The sequence below is a fragment of the Macaca mulatta genome, chromosome 16, assembly GCF_049350105.2.
Source record: "Macaca mulatta isolate MMU2019108-1 chromosome 16, T2T-MMU8v2.0, whole genome shotgun sequence".
Lineage (NCBI taxonomy): Eukaryota > Metazoa > Chordata > Mammalia > Primates > Cercopithecidae > Macaca > Macaca mulatta.
In genome coordinates, this window is record NC_133421.1 from 72,933,185 (window position 1) to 72,960,751 (window position 27,567).

Sequence of the window (27,567 nt, forward strand, 5' to 3'; positions counted from 1 at the left end):
AGGACAGATTTAGCTTGTCAACACTGCAATTAAAATTTGCTGGGGTTTTTTTTTGCTATTCCCACTGGGTATTCTCTGTCGTGTTCAATAAGGAATTCTCCTTATTGTACTAAATGTCTAATATTTTCTACTCTTCTCCATTCTGGGGATAAATCATTGCTTTAATGAACGATTTTTGTAGATATGTTAATATCTAGTCTAGTTTAGACTTATTTTAAACGATATTTCATTTGTTTATACAAAGTGACATTGAACTATGAGCTACCTCTTCTACTTCTAACTTAATTTTAATTTGACTTTAATTCTAATTATATAATTTTTCCAGATTATGCCTTGGATTTTGAAAAGATTTTTTTTATCAAGGTTCATCTGTCCAAAATAGTTTTATGCTTCTCTTATACTTTTGACACTTTACTTCCCAAATCATTTATTATTGAGAAAATAGCTAGTAAAATGTCACAGAAATTGTATAGAGACTGAAATGTGACAAAGTAGAAATGATTTCTTTATGAAAATCTATTCATGCTTTAATTTCTTACTCCATCATGGTCCTTTGCGTTATGGGCACTGGCTGTCATTAGTCACCATAAGAAACTGGCAGAATTTTATACTCTGCCTTTTTTCCAAATCTAAATATTGACAATTAGTGCCTTACAAGCATGGTGGCATATGAAAATGTTGTTAGACTTCTTAGACCTTTCTTATTTTCTCAGTTGCATTCTGCATATTACCATGCCCTGCACACTGTGAGCTAACTCTGCCAATTAGAAGAGAAGATTTCTTAACTGATATTCCCCTAATCACTTGCAGGATTAAAGTTTTCATTCCCTTTGTGACACCTACTGACTGTTGTCAGGACAGGATGTATATTAGAGGCCAGTAGGCTATCTTCTAATGCACCTAGGTACTTGTGTTACTCCTGTGGTGGCCTGTGCTTAATGAGAGGCAGTTAAGTTAATGCCCATTGTACTTGTTATTATGATAATATAATTAAATTACATATCCATTAGTAAGATACAAATACAGAAAGAAAGCACCTATAAAAGAGTTTCTAGGAAACTTATGTTAAAAGCTTTGGAAAAACTCAATAAAAGTAAGTTGCTTAAAAAATGCTATAACTGGATGACTAGTCAATAACAATTGTACATTTAAAAATAACTAAAAGAACATAATTGGGTTGTTTCTAACACATAGGATAAATGTTTGAGGCGCTAGATACCCCATTTACCCTGATGTGATTATTACACATTATATGGCCTATCAAAATAACTCATACACCCTACAAATGTATATGCCTACTGCCCTAAAAATTAAAAATAAATTTTTTTGATGAATTTGGGTGAAGGTATTTTAAAAATCTGTCTATAATTAGGTTGTCTAAGATTTTGTTTTATTTTGAAAAAATTGACTAGATTATACTTTTTAGTGCAGTTTACACGAAAAAGAAAAGTTGGAACTCATATTCAAACAGAAAGGCCTTGGCCTTACAGCAAGAGTTTGGTTGATAAATGTACATTTATATTTTAAGGAAAAATGTGTAATATGTGTACCAACTTTTTCTTTGCTCATTTGTAACATTTTAGAAAAACCAATCCACTACTAGTCCCTATCAATGTAAGCTAAAAGGGCCTCCTGTATATATTACCTTCATATTTTTCAGTAGCCCTGACCAAGTTTGGGAAAATCCTGAGAAAAACCACAAATTATTCTCAGGAGAATTTGTGGAATAGACCTATGAATTATGGTCTTCTCTGTATATGACTTAGGTCCAAGTTTAATTGTGAGTGGAAATTTGTGTTTAGTAACATATCATTCTTATCTGTTGAGCCTACTAAATGCCCTCTCAAACTAGAGAGTTTTGTGTAAAGAATCTTGTGTTCATCTTGGTTCACTTGCATACTTAAGGACGGTTTATAGAAGTAGTTAAGTAGCCAGACTTTGTGGGTTTTTTTGTTTGTTTTTTTCAGCCAGGTTCTTGCTCTGTCACCCAGGCTGGATGGCTCACGCTGCAGCCGCAATCTCCAGGGATCCTCCCACCTCAGCCTCCCAAATAGCTGGGACTATAGGCGCAACACCATGTGTCTGGCTGATTTTTTTTTTTATTTTAATTTTCGTAGAGATGAGGTCTCACTGTGATGCCTGATACTGAACTCCAGTCTGGTGGTGAACTCCTGGGCCCAAGCAGACCTCCTGCCTCCGCCTTCCAAAGTGCTGGGAATATAGGCACCATGCCCAGCAGTGCCTAGACTTTGTAGTAAGACATACAAGGCTCAGGTTCCAGCATTACCACTTACTAGCTGTGTGAGTTTTTTACATGTTATTCACATTTTCCAAGTTTCAGTTTCCTCTCTTACAAAATGTGCATAACAAGAGTAGCTACCTCATAAGAATGTTATGAAGATGAACAGTGTATGTCAAGTGCTTAGCAATGTATGGCGTATGGTGAGCACTGAATATTACTTACATCATCTGTGTATGCTCGTAGTTAGACATTCAGAACTTTGAAGTGATCTTTATTAACCATGTAATAATTTTGAAAACTTATCTAGAAGTATGTGATAGATTTACTAAAGTACACATATGCGTAGAAACACATAAGAACAACTATGAGCAAGAAAGTTGGCTTCATATCTGCAGTATTTTACTGTTGTAATGATGAGTCCAGTTAGATTAGAAAAATAAATTATAATCACCACCTTATGTTTTCTTTATAGTAATCTTATATATCTATACAGTTATAAAATAAGAAAGCTGGGAAGGCTATTTCTCTTTCCTCTCCAGTATCCAACTTAATTGTTTCTCTCATCGTAATTATTTTTATTGTTGTTTCTTAGGTAGCACAATAAAACAGTTTACTTGGCAGGACTCAGTGGCTCACAACTATAATCACAGCACTTTATGAGGCCGAGCCAGGCGGATCACCTGAGGTCTGGAATTTAAGACCAGCCTGGCCAACATGTGCAACCCTGTCTCTGCTAAAAATACAAAAATTATCTGGGAGGCATGGTGGTGCACACCAGTAGTCCCAGCTACTTGGGAGGCTGAGGCAGGAGAATCACTTGAACCTGGGAGACAGAGGTTGCAGTGAGCCAAGATTGCACCACTGCACTCCAGCCTGGAGTGCAGTGAGACTCCATCTCACAGAAAAAAAAAAGAAATTAAAAAACCAATTTACTATCTTTTATTTGCTGTTTTGTTAATTCATTTCCTAATAGGAGTAAATGTTGACAGTCACTTTATCTGTTAGTTTACTGCGTATTTACATTTCAGGGGGCATAGTCTAACCTTAACTTTATTATAATTGCATCTATAAAGAATTTTATTACGGTTATTACTACTACACAATTATACATATCCTTTATTAAGGGCATAGTAGTTTATTCTGCCTTGAGGGTCCCCTGAGAATTTAAAGCTGTGATTGAGTATAGTTGGAATTCTGTATAAAACGCTAAATTTAGAGCTGCTTGTGGAAATATACATACCTTACTACATCTTACCTTGATATGCAAAGACACCACTAAAATCCCTGGATAATAAACATTTTGTTTTTCAGGAATCCAAAAACAAAGCACATTAACTTTATTCCTTCAGAGTTGTAGGAAAGTGAATTTAGCAGAGTTTACAAGAGTCAGCCAGCATCAGTGAAGATTCAGGGAGCTGAAACTGAAAAACATGAGGCAGGTCACAAGATGGAAAACACTGCATGGAAACACAGGAAAGGTTTTTCAAGAATTGTGTCTAAATAGAGTTTACCTAAAAGAAAATAGCTCTAAGGAAATTACTGTGGACTACGTTGTAGTATAACAACAGAAATGTAAGACTGATTCTCCACCACAGTTTTTAAGTTCACAGCACAGTTTCATAAAGTAAAATATTTAACAGCAAGAAGAATGTAATTACTGTTACATCAGTTTGCAAACTAAAATAAACAATCATAATAAGATCTAGGCTTCAAAATTTGTCATGTAGAAAGTCTGAGGCTATACTGCTGCAGATGTTAAATAAAAGCTGGTCTGGGCAAAGAAAGAGGTTGGGATTACTTGTTGGTTGATATCTTCATTTCTTTCTGAACAATCCCATTCCACTCCCAGAAAAAAAGGGAGGGGGAGGATAAAACATGCATTTCTTACCAAAGATCACATCGTTTTTACTGTTTACAACAATTACTTTTTTTTTTTGGTTTTTTTTTTTTTTTTTGGTTTTTTTTTTCTACATTACACCAGTTGCTTAGGTTGGAATGTAAATTTGCTTTCATCACAAGACTGATCCAAATATTCAGTATTAATGGATATTTAAGTAAACACAACCAACTTTCAAGTTTAAAAGTAATATCATTTCATATTATTTAAAGGACTTGTTAAAACACAGATTGCTGTGCCCCACCCTCAGAGTTTCTGACACAGTCATTTTAGTGTGGGGCCTGAGAACCTGCACTTTGAACAAGTTTCCAGGTGATGCTGGTCCATAGGCCACACTGTAAGACTCGTCAGCCTACATGAGCTCCAGAGTTCCACCAAGATTTGAAAGCTATTGAATACAGAAACAGAACCTCCTCAATAGGATTTTGAGATTTTTGTCTTTCATAAATACTGAAACTTTCTAAAGTTACTTGTTTCTAGCCATAGAAATATTTATGCATTGGAGTGCATACATTCAGCTTAAATCTAGCTTTAGTGCCAAATTTTATAAAAACTTTGATTTTATTGTTCTCCTCCTTACCATTTGTTGTTCCAGGTTTTATGTAATTTTGTTTTTCTCTTTACCATACAGTGTTACATTAGTAAAATGACAGAAATCATAAGGAAAATGTATCAATTTTTTTCTTTTGAGATTTGCTTTCTAGCTTCCATTCCTCTTTACTATATTTTGCAGCACTGCTTCCACCTCTATCCTACTACTGGAATCTTTTTTTTTTTTCAAATCTTAAAGAAAATAATACGATGAATAGAGCAATATGTTTTATTTAGTTTAAAAACCAGAGGTGGCAAGAGATTTATGAAAACTCAACAAAAGAAAGACCTCTGAGCCAAATCAGCATCTACTTTTTATGTATTTATAGAACACCCTCTTACTACCATACAACCAAGAAGAGTAAGGCAAACAGTATCTCATGCCTTTGTGTATTTAAGGAAAGCCCGAATGAAAATTCCTGCTTCTACCCCTAAATCAAAGCCTTCTCTGGCAGAATGCTCGTTCTGTCCCTCCAGCTAGCTCTCTTTTCATGGTTTTCTCTTTTCATGGTTTACTTTCCTTCCACCAGAGCTTTCTATACCCTGTTTGTCTCAGGAATTATACATCATCTTATCTTCCCTCTTCTCTCCTAGCCAGATTATACCAGGGTTATAGGGAGATTGAAAAGCAACTTGTCCTCTCACAAATAATAGCAATTTCTGACAAATATTGTAAGGTCAGAGAAATACGATTCTTTACTCACGGTTGGAATTACTAACCTTGTTAATAATTCTCTGTTGTGACTTAGTAGCAACTGCACATTCCAGCAACAAGCCAGAAAGTTACTGGCCTTCACACTTAATCTTTGAAAATGCCTCAATAGTCATTTTAGTCTGTGGGACAAAGACTTACTTTGTTTTTAATTTATCCTTAAACAGAATTTTATTACAGTATTGGCACAGTGTTCACATATATGCAACTAGTAACAGGTGTTTTGTTTTGTTTTGTTTTGTTTTGTTTTAGATGGAGGCTCGCTCTGTCTCCCAGATTGGAGAGGAGTGGAGCAATCTCGGCTCACTGCAACCTTCACCTTCTGGGTTCAAGCGATTCTCCTGCCTCAGTCTCCCAAGTAGCTGGGATCACAGGCGTGCGCCACCACGCCTGGCTAGTTTTTGTATTTTTAGTAGAGACCGAGTTTCACCATATTGGCCAGGCTGGTCTCGAACTCCTGACCTCATGATCCACCCGCCTCGGCCTCCCACAGTGCTGGGATTACAGGTGTGAACCACTGCACCTGGCCAGTAGTTTTTTACCTCTTACATTGATTGACTAGGATCTTCTTCAGCTTACTATCCTGAAGTTTTGTAAAAGAAAAAAAAAAGGAATAACCTTCCATAATTCTTTTTGTGTTCTTTGTTAATGCTAGACCTTTTGGGTCTGCCATGGAGAACTCAATTTGGAATTGTCAGTAAATGATGACTCACTGTTATATACTTGCTTGCTTCCAATCCAAGTCTGTTTTGCCGTCAGTTCTTTATTATATGTAAAACTATATTTTGAAGGAATTTATGTAATTTTACCTAGTCAGCATATTTTCAGCCATTATTGACAGCTAATGCAAATTGTAAAACAGCAGTGCGAGTGCATTGTATGTTATTCTCAAAACACTATTCTGAGATGATTTTCCTAAAGCCCCTGCCTTCAAAGAGTTTATAATCTAGTAGAGTTTAATGATTCCTACACATAGAAAGGGTAGAATTTATACTGCAGATTTATAAAACCAGAATCATAAATCCAATATTATATAACTTAGCATGATTTTAAATCATAGTTGGTAAAATATTCAAAAAGGAACTGGTTTCTAGCATTCACATAAACACCTCTTATCCAACATATTGTACTTTTCCCTGTCAAATATACAAAAGCACTTGTACTAGTATCCTGTTATAATATGTATTCCACTCAAAGGAGTGACTTTCATCTATTAAATAGCAGTTATCCTTCTTGTGGGGGGATGTGGGGAAAGAGACAGACATAACCAAGGTGAGAAGCATGAGTAAATTACTTGTAATTTTTCATCCTCTCTAGATGCCAAACATTCTGACCAACTTCTTATGATTTATTTGGTATGTCTCCATGTTCCTCTATTGCGTGTCATATCACCACCCCCACCACCATGATCGTTATATACTAATAACACTTAGCATTGAGCACACTATATATGCAAGGCACTATGCTAATTTTAGAGAAATATGTTCATTTAAATCTTTAACCTTGAGAGGTGAGTGGCACATTATTATTGTAATAATTACATAGGCCACTTAGCTTAAAGATGTATACAGAGCATCTGTTGTGTACACTATCACTAAATCATGAATCCAAGATCCACGTTTTACTTTCTGTTCCAGGGTAGCTTGGTCCGTGGGTCTTGAGTAATGCATTATACTTCAGCTGCCTATTTCCAAAGAAAAATAAATACTAATTCTTTTTCAGTCTTACCTATATTTTACCCTTTACATTTAATTATCAGAGCAACTCAGATTATGGCTCACATTTTAAAGACAAGGAAGCCAAGCATGGAAAAGTTAAATAATTTGTTGAAGACTACATGATAGGCTATGTAACACAAGTCTTGCTTAAAAGCCTCTCCTTTCAGTTACTGTGTTTTTTACTTTATCCTATAATTTATTTTATCCTATAAGATAAGATAATATCCTATAAGAGAAGATAAAAGAAGATAATACATATGTAATATTTCTATTTTGAAAGATACTGGAAAAGATTTTTTTCTTCTAATTTGGGGGGCATACTAACAATTTTGACAACATTTACAAGAACATCTAGCATGTTACTGTGGCCTACACCTAACAATTTGGGAGGCCGAAGCAGGAGGGTTGCTTGAGGCCAGGAGTTTGAGACCAGCCTGGGCAACATAGTGAGACCCATCTCTACAAAAAATTTAACATTAAAATTTAAACATTAGCTGGGTGTGGTAGCATGCACCTGTGGTCCCAGCTACTTGGGAGGCTGAGATAGGAGGATTACTTGAGCCCAGGAGATCAAGACTACAGTGAACCATGATTGTGCCACAGCACCAGCTTGGGTGACAGCGTGAGACCCTAGCTAAAAATAAAAAGCAAAAAACCCCACAAAAATATCTCACCTCATACCTTACAGTCATATCACTATCTGTTATGTACTGTTGCATAGATTGCATTTGTAAATATGTTATGTAAGTTAAATATGTAAAATCTATTTTGTAATTTGTAAATAGATATAATAAAATCTATTTTGAGATATTTATTGAGAAGGTGAGAGTTAACACCAAAAGACAGTGCTAATATTCATCTTAATAATAGTGATGCAACTCATAAAATGTTGATCGGTGAAAAGGATCTCAATATTCCTTTCAAAAGCTATACATTTGAAAGAGAAGTCTTCAATCACTTTTAGCTGTTCTTTGTTGACAGTAATATTTTATATAAAATTTAAAAATAGGAAGGCCATATACTACAGATTTTTAACAGAGGTAGGATTTCTGGTAAATTTTATTTACACTATTTTCTCTTACATGTTTTAACTTTTCTATGATGAACCATGTTTATATAATATCTTACATTTTAGTGGAGTTATTTATCATAGCTACTTTAAAACTCAGAAGTTGGTCGGACAAATAGTTAGAATTGCTTATATCAGAAGCCAGTAATCATGTATTGGCCAATATATCCAGACTTTGAAATTTGGAACTCCTTTTAATATTGTCAAAAACCTAGTGCTCTTTAGATGTATGGAAATCAAACCTAATAACGTTAAACTTATTGGCATTTGAGTATTGTATTTCAGATTATCACATTTAAAAGGCTTTTCTGAGCTCAGATTATTGATTTGTATATGCAAAAATAATAAAATAGGTAATTGAAATTTACACTGCCTTATTTTATCTCATACACTGAGTTTTGCTATTCACTGCTGTGAAGAGATGTCATTTACAACAGGTGCAGGCCATAGTAATTTGCCTGTTTCCTTATAATAAGATAAAGATTTACAGATAAATGAAGATATAAATCTCAATTTCTTCTTGAAGTGAGAATTTCTTTAAGTTATTCAAAATCCCATTGAAGTAATGTCTGTAGGAATATCCTAAAAGTTATTGTGGTCATTTTTTGAGTAACTGTTTCTTTGGATCAGTATGTTGTCTCCATATTTATTGCTTCTGTGTTCTATCTATATATCAATGTGTCTGGCATATCCTTTTATGTGGCACAACATAATTGCATGAAAATAGTGTGGGAAGAACATACTTATTCTGAGTTACCTTGGATACAGCTGGGAATCACCAGTTTTCTTAGGCCTTAAGTTCTAAACAGATGAAGGACATGAACAGATCACTTATACCTCTATAAATATGTACACAAATATAAACTAGTTAATTCATTCAACAAGTAATAGAGAACTTGCTCTGTGCCTGGCACTATTATAGGCAGTACTAAGGATATAGCAGTATATAAAACAGACAAAGGCTCTACCTTTTTTCAGCCACATTCTGAATAATAAACATATAGAAAATGCAAATTAAAATAACAATGAGAGGCTTCTTCCCACTATGATGAATTTACCAGTAATGAACTTGCCTTCCCACTGGAAACAACTGTTTTCAGATATTGGATAACTGACAGCATGGTAATGTGATCCCTGAGAGAAAGGGCATGGGTTGAGAGTGACAAGAACTCAGTGGATCCTGCTTTCTGACAAAAGGTATTCTGACTGTGGAGAACTCTAGCAGAGAGTGACAGTCTTACCGAATCTTAGAGATTGAGGCGGCAAGGGCAACCAGAAGTTACAGAGTACCCAAGAACAGGAAGCTAATCCGAGACAACTACAGAACTCTGCAGAGGGGTCCTTTTGCATCTTTAATACCGAGTTGCAGAGATGTGCAATGAGACTCCACGAGGCTAGAGAAAGAATAAATACCAGGGAGTTTTGAACTGAACAATTCCTAGAGCCCAAATAGGAATGGGAAATTTTTAATTTTTTATTCTTTCTCATTCTGACTGGAAAGATCTTATTAAAAACCTGGAGCATTCAGTAGGGATCCAAGTAAGAGCACACATTAGTAGTAAGGCTAAACTAGCCTCAGAGTAAAAAGTTACTCCAGACCTGCCTAAATAGAGCTTAAAAACAAGTTCAGAAGGACAAACTGATCCACAGTTGACTTACCTGCTTTGGAGGACCAGGAACCAGCTACTTGGTCTGACTGTTAAAAGTTAGGAATAAAGAGGATGTTGATTTCTTTTGTGATGTATCCTTCAAATATCCCTCAATGTGGAAGAGCCAATACACGGCTAAAGTGTCTTTTCTTTTCAAATGTGTTTCCCTTGTAATTCATCTTTGTTCTCAGTGTATTTTGTTGGGTATCTTTTATAGAAAAGAATCCAGTCATTAAAGCTAGAAATTAAATGATTATAGTCATTGTAATGAAGATAGTTTATATAAGCTGTTTGTTTCATGAAAGCCTCTCTGTGTCTCTCAGGTGACAAAGATTTGTTTTATCCATGAGCACTTTTTAAGACTCACTTTGTATAGTAAAACTCTTATTTGTAATGTCTGTCTTTGCTTTGATTCTCTATACTACTCAATTAACAAATAATCATTAACCAGCTATCATATGCCAGATACTATTCTAGGCATTGTAATATAAAGCATTGTATTTGATGAAAAAGTTGGGAAATAAACACATAAATTTAGGTCTGTCTTAGGTCCTGATGATGTATATCCAGCCCATTTGAAAGAAAGAGGGCTAAATTTAATACAGGGTCTGCTGCTTTATTAGCTCTGCATCTCATTTTTATGAATGTCCAAGGTATTATATAGAGTATGGCAAAGAATACTATGTTTTTATAAAACCTATTCCCCCCTTTTCCTGGGCATATAGGTAAACTGCATATAACTGCATATCCCAGCTTTCCTTGCACTTAAATGTGTCTATCATATGACTGAGCTTGAATGATGTATGATTGGAAACAGTGTGTTCCAGTTCCAGACATTTCGCAAAGTTCAGAAACTTTACATGTGCAATTCGTCCCTTCCCTTTCCCACCCCCTGCATCTCTGGATGCAGAGAATCCAACAAAGAACTCTGGGGCTGTAAGATACTGTTGGAACTACGTTATAGAAAGAAGCTTCCTACCGAATATGCATATTGAAGGAGAAATCTGTTGTATTAGGCTACTGAGATAAAGTTGTTTGTTTCAGCTCTTGGCCTACCCTGACTAATACAAGTAGAAAACATGATTATACTATAACTATAGTGATATATCTATGTGAAAGGACCATAATTTTTATAAATACATAGGCTGAAATTGAGCTTGAGAAACTTCAGTCTTTCTCAAACAGTTCATTAAGATGAAAACATTGCTTTCTTCCTTTTGCATCTAGTGCTAGCTCTTGTTCTGCTTGGACTGTTGTTGGGAGGGCTACTTTAGGCTGTGTCCTTGTGTATCCTGTCCCTCCTTGTTAATCTGTATTCTTCTTCTGTCCTCTGAAATGAAATACGTCTCTTCACCATCTTACCTATCTTTCCCTTTCTCTTTCTTAATGATCAGAGACATATTTTTAAAAGATTTTTCTTTCTGTGCCAGGTTTGGTCATGATAAAATCCTTCATATATTTTGAAGTGTGGTAACACAATTTTGAAACTTTGAGTGAGCACCCACTCTAAAGCTATCAAGAATGACCTCATGATTTACTCTCACTTTAATACAGTAACTACAGCTTTTCTGTATTGACATACCACACTTGTCTAAGTTAGGAAGCTGCATTGTAACCATGGACGTAGGTTATTCACAGATTACACGTGTGTACCACACACAGATTCAGTCTGTGCTTCCTGTCTTCACTTTTGACCTCTGACTATGCCATCCGTGGAATTAAAGGCTATTAAAAGAATAGAGAACTGGATTGGCCCTTCTGGAAAGATGGCAAATTTTAAGAGTAGACTGCTCTGATTATCTATCTCATCAAATGACTAGATTGCTCATATGATTATAAGTCTGTTCATATGAGAAGTCTTTTTTTAACTTATTGTTTTCTCTGTTTATACTTGCTATCTCCCAATTCTCTTATTATCTAACCAGTATTCCAGTCATGACTCTTAATAGATTGTTATTGTTAATCTGAAAATATTTTGCCACTTCTGTCCTTCATACTGAACACCAACTTAAATACAGTTGCCTAAATGTTTTGCTCACAACTCAACACAAACTAGATAGAAAATGGGTAATTAAGTCAAGTTGCTCTATTGAAATAGAGTTTGGCTGGGTGCAGTGGCTCACTGCTATATTCCCAGCACTTTGGGAGGCAGAAGTGGGCAATTGCTTGAGCTCAGGAATTCCAGACCATCCTGGCCAACATGACAAAACCTCATCTCTACTAAAAATACAAAAAAATTAGTCAGGCATGGTGGCACAGGCCTGTAGTCCCGCTACTTGTTTGATCCTGGGAGGTGAAGGTTGCAGTGAGCCGAAATTGCACCACTGCATTCTAGCCTGGGTGACAGAGCCAGACTGTGTATGATGAAATAGAGTTTGGCCACTGGGCGTGGTGGTTCATGCCTATAATCCTAGCGCTTTGGGAGGCTGAGGAGGATTGCTTGAAGCAAGAAGTTTGAGATCAGCCTGGGAAACATAGTGAGACCCTGTCTCTACAAAATATTTTTTAAAATTGCGTGGTGGCATGCGCCTGTAACGCCAGCTACTCAGAAGGCAGAGGGAGGAGGATCACTTGATCCCAGAAGATCAAGGCTGCAGCGAGCTGTGATCATACCACTGCACTTCAACCAGGGTGACAGAGCAAGACCCTGTCTGAAGAGAGAAAGAAATACATGTGGTACCTGCACTGTTTCTTAATTTCATTCATTTGGTATAGGATTTCCATGATTTTTGCCCCACCTGGTTATAACTACTCTTTGTTTAACCTACTGTTTTCTTGGAATTTCATGCTTTTGCTTAATTTACTTTGAAAGAAACTTTATATTACTAGTCAAACTAGAAAAATCAATATCATGAACATAACTAGAAGATTGACTAGAACATTAGTCTGGCTACTTAAACCTTCAAATGATTCTGAAGCTCAGCTCTCTTTGTTAAAAAGGAGGATTAGCTGATACTAGCTGCACATTAAAATTTTCTTCTTGACCTATTCAGAAGGATTGACAGATAATTGAAAAGAGTAACTTTGTAGTAATTTCATTAGTCGGAATAGGCTAGACTATATTGCCATAATAAACCATCTTTAAAATGGCAGCAGATTCATACAACAAATGTTGATTTCTAATTCACCCAGCAAACGTTGGCAACTCTCCAGGGCAGCTGTCCTTTATTGCTGCTTCAGTCTTGTAGTTTCACTATCTCAACATGAGACTTTCATCGTGATTTTTCTGTCAGAGGAAGAGACATATTGTAGAATCATGCAGGGACTATGTCACTTCTGTTTTCATTTCATTGGCCCAAACTAGTCTTTTCTAAACTGCACTACAGCTGGTAATTGTAGTCACCCCTCTGCCTAGAAGGGAATGGAGACCAGGATATTGGTGGGCACTAGTAATGCCCTGTGCTATGTAATTCATTGCTATTTACTGCCATTTTTATGGATGATTTTAAATCATCTTTTACATCCTAAAATCAGTCCCATACCTTCAGGAACAGTTTTTTGTTTTCGAGACAGAGTCTTGCTTTGTTGCCCAGGCTGAGTGCAGAGGCACCATCTTGGCTCGTTGCATCCTCTGCTTCCCAGGTTCTAGCAATTCTCCTGCCTCAGCCTTCCAGGTAGTTGGGACTGCAGGCTCATGCCACCACACCTGGCTAATTTTTGTATTTTTAGTAGAGATGGGGTTTCGCCATGTTGGCCAGGCTGGTCTCGAACTCCTGACCTCAACTGATTCACCTGCCTTGGCTTCCCAAAGTGCTGGGATTACAGGCGCAAGCCACCATGCCCGCCCAGGAACAGTATTATAAATGAAATAATATAATATTTGAAGTCAAAATATCAGGATATGTATCTGTAATCTACCACTTAATTACTGTGATCTTGGACAAGAGATCTTGTGATTCTGTTTTCCCATCTGCAAAACAGGATTAATGTATTTTACATAGAAAAATTACAAAGATGGAATGAGCTTAGGTAAAAATTTAAATAAAAATATAAAATAGAATGGGCGCGGTGGCTCATGCCTGCAATCCCAGCACTTTGGGAGGCCAGTGTGTGCAGATCACTCGAGGTCAGGAGTTCGAGACCAGCCTGGCCAACATGCCAAAACCCATTTCTACTGGAAAAAAAAAAAAAAACAAAACACACACACACACACACACACACACACACACACACATTAGCCAGGCATGGTGGTGCACAGCTGTAATCCCAGCTACTCCAGAGGCTGAGGCAGGAGAATTGTGTGAACCCAGAAGGTGGAGGCTACAGTGAGCCGAGACTGTGCCACTGCACTCCAGCCTGGGTGACAGAGCGAGACTCTGTCTCAAGAAAAAAAAAAAAAGTATAAAATAAACTGTTACACAAATGATGTTATTTTATTTGTTGTTACATAGCTTTTTTTGAAAGTGAGGTAGTTGTTTTTAGCGCTGTGTACCTCACGTTAGAATTGAGCTCTAGCAAGATGTTTTGCATCAGTAAAAAAATAGGCCATCTATAGGACCCAACAGAATGATCCCATTTCATTGGTCTTTCTAAAACAAAATTTAGGGATGTTTTCTCTACCATTGAAATACTCATCTGAAAAAAAAAAGTTACATTTAATTCTGCCTTGAGTGCCAAAGAAGATCAGAGCAAAATTAAAAGTTTGTATAAAGCTCTTTAAGAAAACTATCATCTATAGATGTAATATTGGAAGAAGTTTTTAAACTTTTTTACTTGATAAACATTAAAATGGTATCATTAATTTTTAAAACAAGGCAAAGTGTGATAATATTTATTTTAATTGATTGAACTAAGAACAAACTAAATTCATAAGCCAGACATCACTACAGATTTCTTAAACACTGTTGGTATAAAGTCTAGCCACATATATCTGAAGTAACTTGATTTTCTAAGTCACTTGCTCCTGTCGCAACTTGTTTCTTAATTTTCTGTTAGAGTTTGTAAAGGAGTGCTACTATTTCTTCTTGAGGTTGATAGGATTCACCAGTGGTGACAACTGAGACTGGACTTTTTTGTGGCAAGATGTTTAATTACTAATTCGGTTTATTTACTTGTTATAAATCTACTCAGATTTTTCCATGTCCTAATGAATGAGTTTTGATCATTTGTGTCTTTCTGTGAATTTGCCCATTTCATCTAAGTTATCAAATTTGTTGGCTTAAAGTTGTTATTAATATGCTCTTATAGTCCTTTACATTTCTGCAGAGTCAATAGTGATGGCCCCATTTTTATTCCTAATTTGATAGTTCATGCTGTTTCTCTTTGTCAGTCTAGAGTAAGTTTTTTCTATTTTCTTTATCATTTCAAAGAATTAAATTCTAGTTTCATCATTTTCCTCTGAAAAGCAAATAAGTTTATTTGCTATTTCATTGATTTCTGCTTTGATCTTTATGGTTTTGTTTTTTTGCCTGATTTGGGGTTCAATGTGTTCTTTTCCAAATTTTTAAAGACATAAGCTGTGAGCATGTTTTTCTCCAGTTACTTTTCAACTGTTGTAACCATAAAATTCTTCATGAAACTTTAAAAGAAGATAAATTAGTGAAATTAATAGATCTTCTGAAACCAGTTTCCTAAAATCACCTTATAAATCCAATTTTTAATAGAAAATTAACATTTATTAAACTCTGATGAGTTGGGAGGCATCTGCAATACATTTTTCTCTTTAAATTGTGTAGCCTATGTTTTGTACCATTTTCATGGCACTTGGCTTTCTCCTGTTTGTATCATAGCTGTTCTTCTCTCTTACCCCATCATTAAGTTCCTTTAGGCTGGCCACTGTCTTAATTATGTTTGAATCCCCTGAAGCATTTCTTACTGCTCTGTGCACATGGTAGGACACAGTAGCATTCATTGAATTGAAGGGAAGAGCTCATGTTTTATGGAATTGGTTTAGAAATAGTTACATGCAGGTTTCTAACAAAAATAATTTTCATTTAAACTATCATTCTTTGTATGTGAAAATTTCATGTAGCACCCAATTTGCATTTTCTTTACATAGTTAACTTTCTCCCTCAAAAAACAGGAAATATGAATTATCATTTTTTTCCTCTTCGCCATTTTTCACTTTTATCTACCCTATGCCAAAATGTCAAATTCTATTGGTTTTTCCTTCTCTCTGTTTTTTTTTTTGTGCTTTATTTTATTTTTATTTATTGTTTTTGACACCCCTCCCCCCACATTTTGCAAGAAATGAATAACAGGGAAAATCTCCTTGCATTTCCCCATTCTTCAAGATGTTACTTATGTCACCATTGAAGCACATTCATGAGAAATAGTTAATCAGCACATTAGATAGGTAGAAGGATGCCCTTCCCACGTATTTCCAGATTTTAAACCTAACAGAGATCTGGGGTTAATAAGAAGGAAATAAAGAATGACACAAACACTATCTCTCCTTCTACCCTTCTTTCCCACTCCCACTGCAGAAAATTCATGGTATTCAAAGGTTTATTTTCTAGTAAATGTTTAGGAACTAAAGTGTTATAAGATTCTGCATATGAAAGCTTTGTTAAAATGTTTTAAAATACAATTTTCTCTTTCCAGATAAATTTCTCAATGTTTCTCTAATCTACTTCTTTACAATTCTGTAGTTCAAATCTTTTCTTTCTATGTTGCTTCAAAGAGTTTTACAATTTTAGCTCTTATTTTTAAGTCTTTGATCCATTTTGAGTTAATTTTTATATGATTTAAGATAAGGATCTAACCTTACTCTTTTGCATATTCAGTTTCCTCAAAACCATTTGTTGAAAAGACTGTCCTTTTCTTACTAAATGGTATTAATACCCTTGTCGAAAATTATTGATGATACAGTTTATTTCTGGCCAGCCTTTTCTATTCCATTGGTCTGTATGTCTGTCTTTATGCCAGTACCATACTGTTTAGACTACTATAGCTTTGTATTAAGTTTTGAAATAAAAAAGTATGAGAAATCCAAGTTTCTTATTTTTTTCAAGATTGTTTTGACTATTTAGGTTCCCTTGAGATTTCACATGAATTTTAAGATGGATGTTTCTATTTCTGGAAAAAAAAAAAAAGTCATTGAAAGTCGTTGCGATTTTGGTAGGGATTGCATTAAATCTATAGATCACTTGGGTGGTATACCATCTTAATATTGTCCCCCAGTCCATGAAGAATGGATGCCTTTTCATTTATTTGTACCTTCTTTCATTTCTCTCAGCAATGTTTTATAGTTTTCGGTGCACAAGTCTTTTGCTTCCTTGGTTAAGTTTATGTCTACATATTTTATTTTTTTGTTGTTGCTATTTTAAATTGAACTATCTCCTTAGGTTTTTTTTTCTCAGATTGTTCATTGTTAGTGTATAGAAATACAACTAATTTTTGTGAGTTGATTATGTATCCTGCAACTTTACCAAATTTGTTTATTAGTTCCAGCAGGTATTTTTCTGGAGTCTTTAGGGTTGTCTACATATAAGTTGTCTTCTGCAAACAGATAATTTTACTTCTTCCTTTCTACTTTGGATGCCTTGTATTTCTTTTTCTTACCTACACAAAAATTTTTATTTTCCTACCACATTGGACAATTAATGTTTATTAAGTTATCTGTAGGTTAACTTTACTAAATGTACTTTATAATCTCAAATCCAACTTTGTGAAAATACTTTCTTGATACTTTTATTGTTCTGCCTATCTGTATATTTATCTTTCATTTTATATTTTCTTGATCTTTGCTTTCATTTGGTCTGCCTCTATACTGTTCTCTCAGTATATTCTTGAGTCTTCTGCCAGTTTCCTCCTAAAAAATCCCTTCTGCTATGAAACCTTTACTAAAGACATATACTTCAGTAATTATTTAAAATTCTTTTTTTAATGGCCTTATATTTGTTTGAACTAGATATGCTTCAACATTATCTATAGCATTCCAGTATACAGAGGAACCTCAATAGGTGGATTTTCTCTTTCACCATTAGCATTCCTGTGTGCTCTTATCCTCCCTCAACCACTTGCCTCCCAAGTGACCATGGGAAGAATTAGTGAGTATAGATAGTATTGTTATTACTTCAAAATAGACCCATATGGTTAATACTTTATAACTTAGGACTCTTTAAAAAACAGCAACAGAAACATCAACAACACAAGAGTTAAACTAGTAAAAGAATGACTGAAAAGAAATTCTAATAGCCAGGTGTGGGTGGCTCATGCCTGTAATCCCAGCACTTTGGGATCCTGAGGCGGGCAAATCTTTTGAGCCCAAGGAGTTTCAGACCAGCCTGGGCAACATGGCAAAACCCTGTCTCTACCAAAAAAAAAAAATAATAACGAAAATTACCCAAGCATGGTAGCACATGCCTGTGGTCCCAGCTACTCGGAAGGCTGAGGTGGGAGAATCCCTTGAGCCTGGGAGGAGGAGGTTGCATGTTGCAGTGACCTGAGATCACACCACTGCACTTTAGCCTAGGCGACAGAGCCAGATCCTGTCTCACAAAAAAAAAAAAGAAAAGAAATTCTAACTTTACCACACATGTTGATACTATCACAGATGAGGCCTTGATTTGTATTTCATTACAGCTTTTTTCTTAAGAAAATTCTCTTAATGAGCAGCTTGCATGTGGTGGTTGTAGATTCTCTAATCCAGTGTTCACAAACTTCAGTGTGCCGTACGATCACCTGCAGGGCTTGCTGAATACAGATTGCTGGGCCCCCACCTTCCAGAGTGTCTGATTCAGCTTATCTGGGGTGGGGCCTGATCATTTGCATTTCTGACAGATTCCCAGGTAATATTATACTGCTGGTCCAGGCACCACATTTTGTGAACCCGCGGTCTAAAGAATACTGTTTAACTTCCATTCTGTATCACATATTTATTGTTGTCTAACTTAGACCATTTTGATTTGGATACTCTGCTAAGGCATAACATATTGTATTTTCTTCAACATGATTCCCTTCTCAATTAAAAAGTAATTGGTCATATCACTGTTCTCATCCCCTTAGACATCTTTGTTTTACTACCCCCATGCCTCAACATATATTCACGGTTCAAACTCCAAATCATGCTGAATCTGTGATGACAATGATGACAACAGCAAAAACAAATAATAACAGCTAATTTTTTAGAGCATTTATTCTGGGCTAGGTACTGTTTTGAGGATTTTATTTGACTTAATACCCTCACAAATTGTCTTTGATGTTATTAGCCCAAAATAACTGATGAAAGGAAACAGACACAGAAAGGTACTTACAGGTAGGGAAAAAAATGAATGAAATGGGAATCTAATGTAAGCTTTCTGGTTTCAGAGCCCTTACCCTTAATTCCTGCACTCTCAAACTCCTCACTAATGTGCTACCATGTTATGCTGCCTCTATAGTATGTCTGAAACTACTTTCTTACTTTATTTTCTGTAGCCATAGCCCTCATTAGTCCATGTATTAATAAACTTAATAGGTGAGCTGTATCACTGTATCCAAGCACTGTGCTTAAATACTTATACATGTTTGGAATTAGTTAAGCCTCATAACAATACTATGACTTTATTAGGAAACTGAGACTTGGTAAGGCTAAATAACTTGCCCAATTTCTTACTATTAATATATGCTAGAATCAAGACGTAGATTTTTCAGATCACTGTACTTAACCTCTAAGCTGATATGCGTTCATGCGCTCAACCTCTGCCAGATTCTGTAACTCAAGTCGTTGAGGGCATAAGAGTCGATGTTCCCAGTGTCAGTTCCAGTCGCTTCTTTGTGCGGTAGTTTCTGTTATCTCTTACATCACAATAAAATGCCAAGTTTGGGCTTTAGATTATTCCTACCCATCTCATCTCAACCACTTTCTTTCTTCTTTTTAACTATCAGAGAAAGCCTTTTAATGTGGAATTCTCTTACTCATATGAATCATCTTATGTACCATTTTTTAACAATGAAGCAGATTGAAATTCCAGGCTTCCAGGTAAAATATTATGCCCCATCTTCCAACTTGCCCTTTTATGTTCTCCACCAAGCAATATTATGACTGTTGTTCAACTTACCATATCTGTGATTGTCCCTCCTGTGTTTGACTTACAAATGACACTAGTTTTCTTTGACTTGGCTGAGAACTCCATTATCATCTACCTTATAAAGTAGTTTAACTTTATTATTAGACACGCACAGTAACCCATGGATGAGGGAGGAGGTGAAGAGTAGATAGAAGAAAGAATTAGATGTCTCCTGTGAGCTATAAAGATAACCTCAGTTGGAATTTCCTGAGAAGGGAAAATAAAGAAGTTGGTATACATTGAGCTTCATAGATCTAAAATAACTCTCTTTGCTGGAGAAGTGTATATTTTAGTAAGAGGCTTTATTTTTTTTCCTCTGCCAGATCTATTTAACTTCTAATTAACACCATATAGTCCGTACTGTCTTCACAGTCTTCAGCTATTTCCTTTTTTCTGTATGATCTCTAGAACCCTGATCTTTTCCCTTGACTTCATATCGTAATTCTTGTACACTCCTCATACCTCCCTTAAGTTCTCCTGCCATCCTTCAATTTTTTTCTTACATTTCTACCCTAAATTTCTGGTCTGTCTGCTAGCCCTAAATTTCATTATTAAAAAAAATGTTTTTAAGATTTTAAGATATATAGAGTCCCTTGAGCAGGGACCTGTGCTGTCTTTGTCAGAACTCAGCAGGTACAACAGTTACTCTGATGCCATGGCAATGCTTTAATAAAATTCTAGCGAAGGACTTAAGAGCTTTAAGGATTAAATTACTGTATAATCATTTTTCCCATACCAAGCAGTATTGAATAAACTGTTGCATTATTTTTAAATCTGTTGGTGAAATTATAATGAAAGAGATTCTAATACTGGCTATTAGTAGCCTGCATATATACATATAAATCACTTGAGATCTTTATTTGTAATAATGATTTTTAAAAACAGGCTCAAGTCTCACACTCATAGCAGAGGTGAGAGGTCTGCTATTCCAAAGTTTGCTTTTGACAGAACCATACTGTTAGGACTCTTAATGTTAGGCCTTTGTTGCCATGGAGACAGTAACAGGCTTTATTATTATTTTTTAACATACGCTTTAAATATACATACCCTAAGGTCTAAAGTGTGACTTAGTTGTCTGTTGGTTTTGAAATTGGCACATTTTGAAAATAGTTTCTATATTCTTTTAATACTTGATTTTTATCCTTCAAAGAAAATGAAGGAGATTTCTGGCCATTGTATGACAGAGTTGTATATTACTTTTTACAGGGTCTTTTAGGAATAATGTAGAATCTCTTGTGGGTCAGTAATGGATGAGGATTTTGAAGAACATGCAGAAACTTTTGAAAAAAGTAATGTGATCTTAGACACTCGCATGTCTTGGCCACCTATGGTTATTACACTAATATATAATACAAACAAATCAATTTCAGATTCAGCTAATACTTTTGTGCCAGTGCTGTGCTAAGCACTGTCACCCTGTTATAGTTTATTTAATAGAACTCAGTTTGAAAGCACCTAAGCAGTCCTCATATTTTAACTTTTAAAATAACTGATTATTCGAATGTATATCAATAGCGTTCCTGAATTTTTCATCCTAAAAATTAGTAAATAAAATGTATACATACTTTCAATAAGTAAAACTTTCAATTTATGAGTTATACTTTATTCGTTACAAGAATGAATGGATTCCATGGCATGAGGTATTAATATTCTATAGGCCTCATAATTAAATTGGTAACTAAATCACATCTCTTTAGCTTCTAGTGTCAAACTAGCATGGCCTAGTTAATATTTTAGTCCACCAACAGTTTTGACTTCTTACATTAATAGCTGAGAAGTAAGGTAATTGATTTTCTTGTTAAGCTATGTAGATTAGGTCTGATGGCTTATATTTAATCCTACTTACGGTATTTATCATGACTGAGTATTAGAGTAGTTATTTCTGGATAACAAAAACCTTTTGATTACAATGATTATAAACAAAACCTTAAAACGTTGTCCTGTGCTTTCCTTAGTTAGTATCTGTATTTAATGGCAAAAGAAGCCAAGGTAAGAAAACTCTTTGCTTTATAAAGAGAGGGAAAATAACTAAAGGTAACAATCACAATCTATACTAATAGTTTTGAGTATTAGATTTTAGCTTTTCCATTTTTCAGTGACTTTTAACAAGACCCATCTCCTCTATGAAGAATGCAATTAGTTAGTTTTTTTTTCTTCTGGCTTAAAAAATAGGGTAACCTGATCTGAGTCTGACAGAGTGTGTCGTTCATTTAAGTGCTTCCATCTGTTGCCTGCTGTTCCCCTTACTCATGACCCCTCTGTGTTTCTCTCTTTCCCTTTTTCCTTCTCTTTCCCTGTTTCTCTTTCCTTTTTCTCTCTCCTTTCCTTTCTCCTTCTTTCTCTCTTGCTCTCTCTGTCTCTTGCTCGCTCTCTCTCTCTTTTTGTTCTTAGCCCCTCTGAGGAAGGCAAAGTTTGTTGAGAGCCCACGAATTCCAGAATCCGAGCTTGGCTCACCAACCCTCACTTCAGCTCAGAAACTGGACGTGGATGCATACTGCCCTGGTAAGCATGCATGCAGTGTCTGCTTTGAAAGAGGGAGAACTGGATCAGGCCCATCCAGCAGAGCAGTATTTTGCATGTATACTACTCATAAAAACATGTTACCTCTTTTGCAACTGATTGCCTATTCTTCTTAATAGAACATAGTTTTTACTGAATGCCCTGTTTTGACTTTAATACAATAATGAGATTAAGTATTGAAAATAATATCAAAGGTAATTTTCAAAAGAATTAAAATAATTATGGTCGATAAGTAGCTTTAGGTAAGTAGGGTTACTTTTGTGATTTGAGATACTTGAAGAAATTTTGCTGTGGCCATGTGCAAACAGGAATGTTGAAAATGTGAATAAGAATATTCATTCAACACTAGACACAAAAGTGTTGTGTGCAACACTTTTGCATACAACCTTTATGCCTAATTCCTGTTGGATTTCTGGATGGTTATAGAAAATACTTGTGATGCTAGAAACATTAAACTCGAATTAGAAAAGGAATATAGGTTTCCGAGATGGACTCCTTTTGGATACAGATACTCACTTTTAGAAATACCTCTTGTGAATGGCCTGTAAACACATGTGGGAGTTCACTAAAACCCTTCTTGTGTGGGAGCCAAACTGAGAAAGACTCATTATCAATGCTTAGATTCTTTCAAACTTAGATAAGTTGCCTGGCAACATCCTTTACACTCTCTCTACAGTGAGTCTATAGAGCTGTGTCAGAAATGTTCACAGCTCTAGCTGAGTATACAGATTAGAGCATTAGTAAAGGACCTTGGAAGACTTGGTTTTAGGTCTTTTGTTTATTCCTGCTCATTAAAATTGATGTTAAACCACAGTGAATACAACTACTACATATTTACAGCATGAGGGGTCAGCAGAGTAAAATGATTCCTAGTTCTGGGGAGAGTATCAGTAGCTGTGATCTGAAATGTCAGTATAATATACCTTCGAAGCCAGATAAGACATGGTTAAACAAAAAACAAAACAGTAGGAGGAAACTTAGGCCAAATGTCATAAAATGAGAGACGTTTCATTTTGTGAGTCAATTTTGAATATTGAAAGACCTTGGGGATTTTGCTTTCCTTCTGAGTATTGAACTGGCTTCATCCACTCTTATAGATAACCATTCTTTTCTAAATCAATCACAGTTTTGTATTAGGAACCAGCTTTTCTGTTTCCAAAAGGAACAAAATAGCTCTTTAAATGGTACTGTAGCACACAATTAGAAGAATCTTTCATGTTTTGAGGTACTGTCACGCTTCTTGGGCAATGGAATATTATACTTTGCATTTCTTCATGCAAATTTTAGTGTTATAAAGTAAAATAAGTGTGCTAATTTTCTGTCCCTTTCTTGAGTTTTAGAAGGAAAACCCTATCAGAGGCCTTTTCTTTTCCAGATTTGCAAGTCAGAATGACTGTCATGAGGGCCTAATCTTTCACTTCCTGATTGCCCATCTGACATCCTTAATCTAATCTAAAGCTAAAGTCTTATTCAGATGATTATTTATGTATATTTTCCACAGGCATGAATTCTTTGTTGAATTAGGATTAAACCAAACTAAAGCTCGGTTATAATTTTTAGAAAGCGAGGAAGAGATTAAAACACAATATCAAAGTGCTGCTAAAAAACATCTTTCCTTTTCTTATCTGAAACAATTTTAAAGCATGGAAACTTTACGGTGATTTACTCTTTTCTAATCAAGTTATTAGGTAATCTGAAAATTAGTTTCTACCAAGATAAGAATGGTAACCTGAGGGTTGAAGCTATTATCTCTACATAGTATCAAAAATTAACAATAACCAAATGAATTGATGAGTATACTCACAAAACAAACAGATTTTGCATTTTTTCATGCAAATTTTAGTACTAGAAAGTGAAATAATAATTTTTGAATTTCTTTCACATAGGGTATACTAACACCACTGATGATATTTTATTGCACATTGATACAGAGTAATACAGTTAAGGCTACTAGTGTTCTGATACCTTCTTGTCTGCCTGCTTTACTCATTATCACCTGAAAATTTAGGAAAATACTCTGTCTCACAGAGACAACAATCACAAACTGAAAGTTAGAGCAGTGGTTTTCAAATTTTAATTTACCTCAGAATTACCTGGAAGATTTGTCCAAATGCAGATTGATGGGCCCCCAGAATTTCTTACTCAGTGGTCTGGAGTGGGTCAAGAATTTGCATTTCTAACAAAATCTCAGATCATGCGGAAGCTGCCGTTTGAGGTTCTATGCTTTGAGAACCAATTGGGTTACAGGGCTGCTGCAGGCTGCTCACTGTACAGTCATTGTTCAGTGGTTCAGTGAACAATGCTGCGAGTCTAAAAAAAGTGGTAGAATCATCTTCTACCACTGTTGATATCTGGGGAGTAACTGCCAGTGTTGTTTCTGTGTTTAAACTTAAACCTTTTGGTACCTGTATTTTAGGTTGGAAGAATAAAAACTTTTGTGTCTGAGAAATGGACCTATATGTTTTTCTTGGTATGTCTTTTTGTACCTGACATCTGTGTACCCACGTCTAACTTTTCTGTGTCGTTCTACATGTAAAAGGAAATTGTGGATCAAACCAAGCCAATTCATTGATGGTTAAGTCTAAAAGTGTAGGGGAAGCTACTCTGGAATATAGCTGTTGAGCCGAAATATTAAATTGAGTGATTCATTATATAGCATTATCTTCTATAATATCTCATTAAAGTTTTAGTATTCCTCAAGTTACATTTGTTGTATGCAAAATATGTGGGAAAAATACAAGCACACAGTATGTTTTGGTTCTGCAGCTACAACTGTGGAGATAATCGATGGTTTTAAGTAAACTACCAGAATAGAGGGGATGTTCTGGGAATTGTGTGTGTTAATTGTCTCACAGTGGGGAAACTAAGATCTAGAGAATTCAAGCGATTTGTCTAGGGTCACAAGCAGGATTTATTGTTCAACTCTTGAAGGGGACACAATATAGTTCAAAAATATATTGCCCTCTAATCCTGTTACTATGTAAATTCTATGAGCATTCCTTACTGTCCTTAGATTTAAAAGCAGAAAATTCAGTTAAGTATGAGATACAGTCATATTCTATTTTTATGAAAAAGGGTAACCAACTGTTAGTGATGTCAGCAAAGCAATTTCCAAAATAAGAGAATAGATTCATCCTATACTCTATCACTTTTCTATCTAAAGTATTAACTTATTAGGTGTGTGATTTGGGGCAAGTCACTTAACCTTTCTACCTGTTCTTTCATCTGTAAAAATGGAGATGATAATTTTAAATCAGTTTAATATATATAAAGCACTTAGAAAAATGCTTGGCTCATAGTCTGTGCTCATAAATGTTAGTTGATTTTATTATTTTTGTAGTGATGATCCTAAGGTATAAGACAAGGTCTTAATCAGAAAAAATACTTAAAGGTTTAGGGTCATTTTTAATTAAATGTGTCCTATTGCATTTCAATTCTGATTTTTCTCTGATGAGTCTTACGGTCTGGAGCGTGTCACTTAACTTTTACGTGCCTCAGTCTCCTGTCACAGCAATATTATTTCTATAATTTAACAAATTATGCTTTTTAAAATATATATTCATAGGAAAAAATTTCTAGAAGAATACACCAAACCGTACCACTGGTTGCCTAAGGAGGGGAGACTTTGAATTGTTGGAAAATTAGAGTAGGATTGGTGTGAGATAATGTTAGTTAGCAGAGGTTATATCTGGTTGGTGGCATTACAGGTGGTTTTAATTTTCTTTCTTGGGCATCAGGCATGTATTAGTGAATAAGAGCTTATGTTCTGGAGTTAGATCTAGGTTTAATTTTTTTCTCTTCCACCTACTAGCTGTGTGACTGATAAAAATAGACCTGTCTTTACAACAAAAAAAAAACTGTCATCTCATAGGATTGTTACAGAGATTAAGTGAAATAATGTATATGCCACATGCTTAGCTCAGGCAAAATGAACAAGACATTAGCACCCTTTCTGTTGCTCATCATCATCATTATACTTTTCTGCATTTTCTAAAATTTCTACAATGAACTACTATTGAAAATTTTCAGTAATCAGATGACATTAAATGATGGTGATACTCTTTGTTTTTATTTTAGTTTTTTAAGTGTTTCTGTTTCACATTATAATATAAAATTTCAAGTATAGAAGTGACCTTTGACACAGATAATGGTAGGCCAAGTTGACAGTTTTATAGGACTTCTGACTACATGTGCAGGAAAGGTTAAGGGCCAAAGCCCAGACCAGTCTTGAAATAGGCAGGCTTTTATCAACACCAAATATTTTCAGAGGAATTTGAGATTAATCTTTTTATATGGATTCTTTTAAATCTCTTTAAAAATGGTAGTGTCTTTCAAAGGGACAGTGTTATTTAAGGTGACAACAAAATTAGCATATATTTAAAACTCAAAAAGAAAAAACAGTTTGATTATAGTCAGTGCATATTCATATTTGCATATATTCTGCACTTGTAAAAATTTTTTTCATTTGGATTTTTTTATCTGTATTGTACATTCTATAGTATAAGTACAAGCCATTGTAAACAAAGTGTTTTATTTAAAGTGAGTAGTTCCTTGAAGTGTCTTTTCCCAACTCCTGTATAGTCATTGTCATTTCCATTAAAATCAAAGGAGATTTTTTTTTCATTTTCTTTCTTCCATTTAAAAAATTTCTGAGAACGTTATCAAATGTTATCTTTATCCTAAATACTTAACCATGCTTCTTTGGTTTTGCTACAAACTTTGTGCTTGTATATAAAATCTTCTGTATGATTTTACATTGTCCTATGAGTACCAAGAGCCTTTTCCTCCTGTTTCATATCTTTTGTTATATTGTGTTTGTATTCTGCTTTATTGTAAATACAGTAAGTATGAAACATAATTTTTAACCTGAGTAAAATTGATGAGCTTTGGAGTCTGAGCCCTTTAAAATTATAAGTAAAAACTTGCTCCATGTACATATGTTCTTTTTCCAATCACAGGTTCTCAAAACAATTGGTAACCTCCCTTGCACCAAATAAAAAGAAAGAAGAAATGCTATTGTAAAGGTTGAAATTGGGGGGGGGGGGGGGAAAGCTGTTAGAACAACAAGAGCAAAAAGCTAAAAGTTGTATAGTGGATAGACTTGAAAGGAGAATGAAAAAGGAAATAATAGAACTATGGGATTGGCCTATCAGGATATGAAGTCTAAAGTAGAGATT

General features: G+C 35.1%; 1 protein-coding gene across 4 annotated transcripts in view; it reads left to right on the forward strand.

Annotated features, from left to right (window-relative positions):
- TANC2 (tetratricopeptide repeat, ankyrin repeat and coiled-coil containing 2) overlaps nucleotides 1–27,567 on the forward strand; it is a 475,420-nt gene that overhangs the window by 176,212 nt on the left and 271,641 nt on the right. Inside the window, exon 5 of one of the 4 annotated variants that reach the window (XM_015120072.3) lies at nucleotides 22,262–22,372. The exons of the other annotated variants lie outside the window; for them this stretch is intronic. Within the exon in view, the coding sequence (XP_014975558.1) occupies nucleotides 22,262–22,372 (111 nt within the window). The remainder of the gene's footprint in view (nucleotides 1–22,261; nucleotides 22,373–27,567) is intronic. 4 annotated transcript variants of the gene reach the window in all.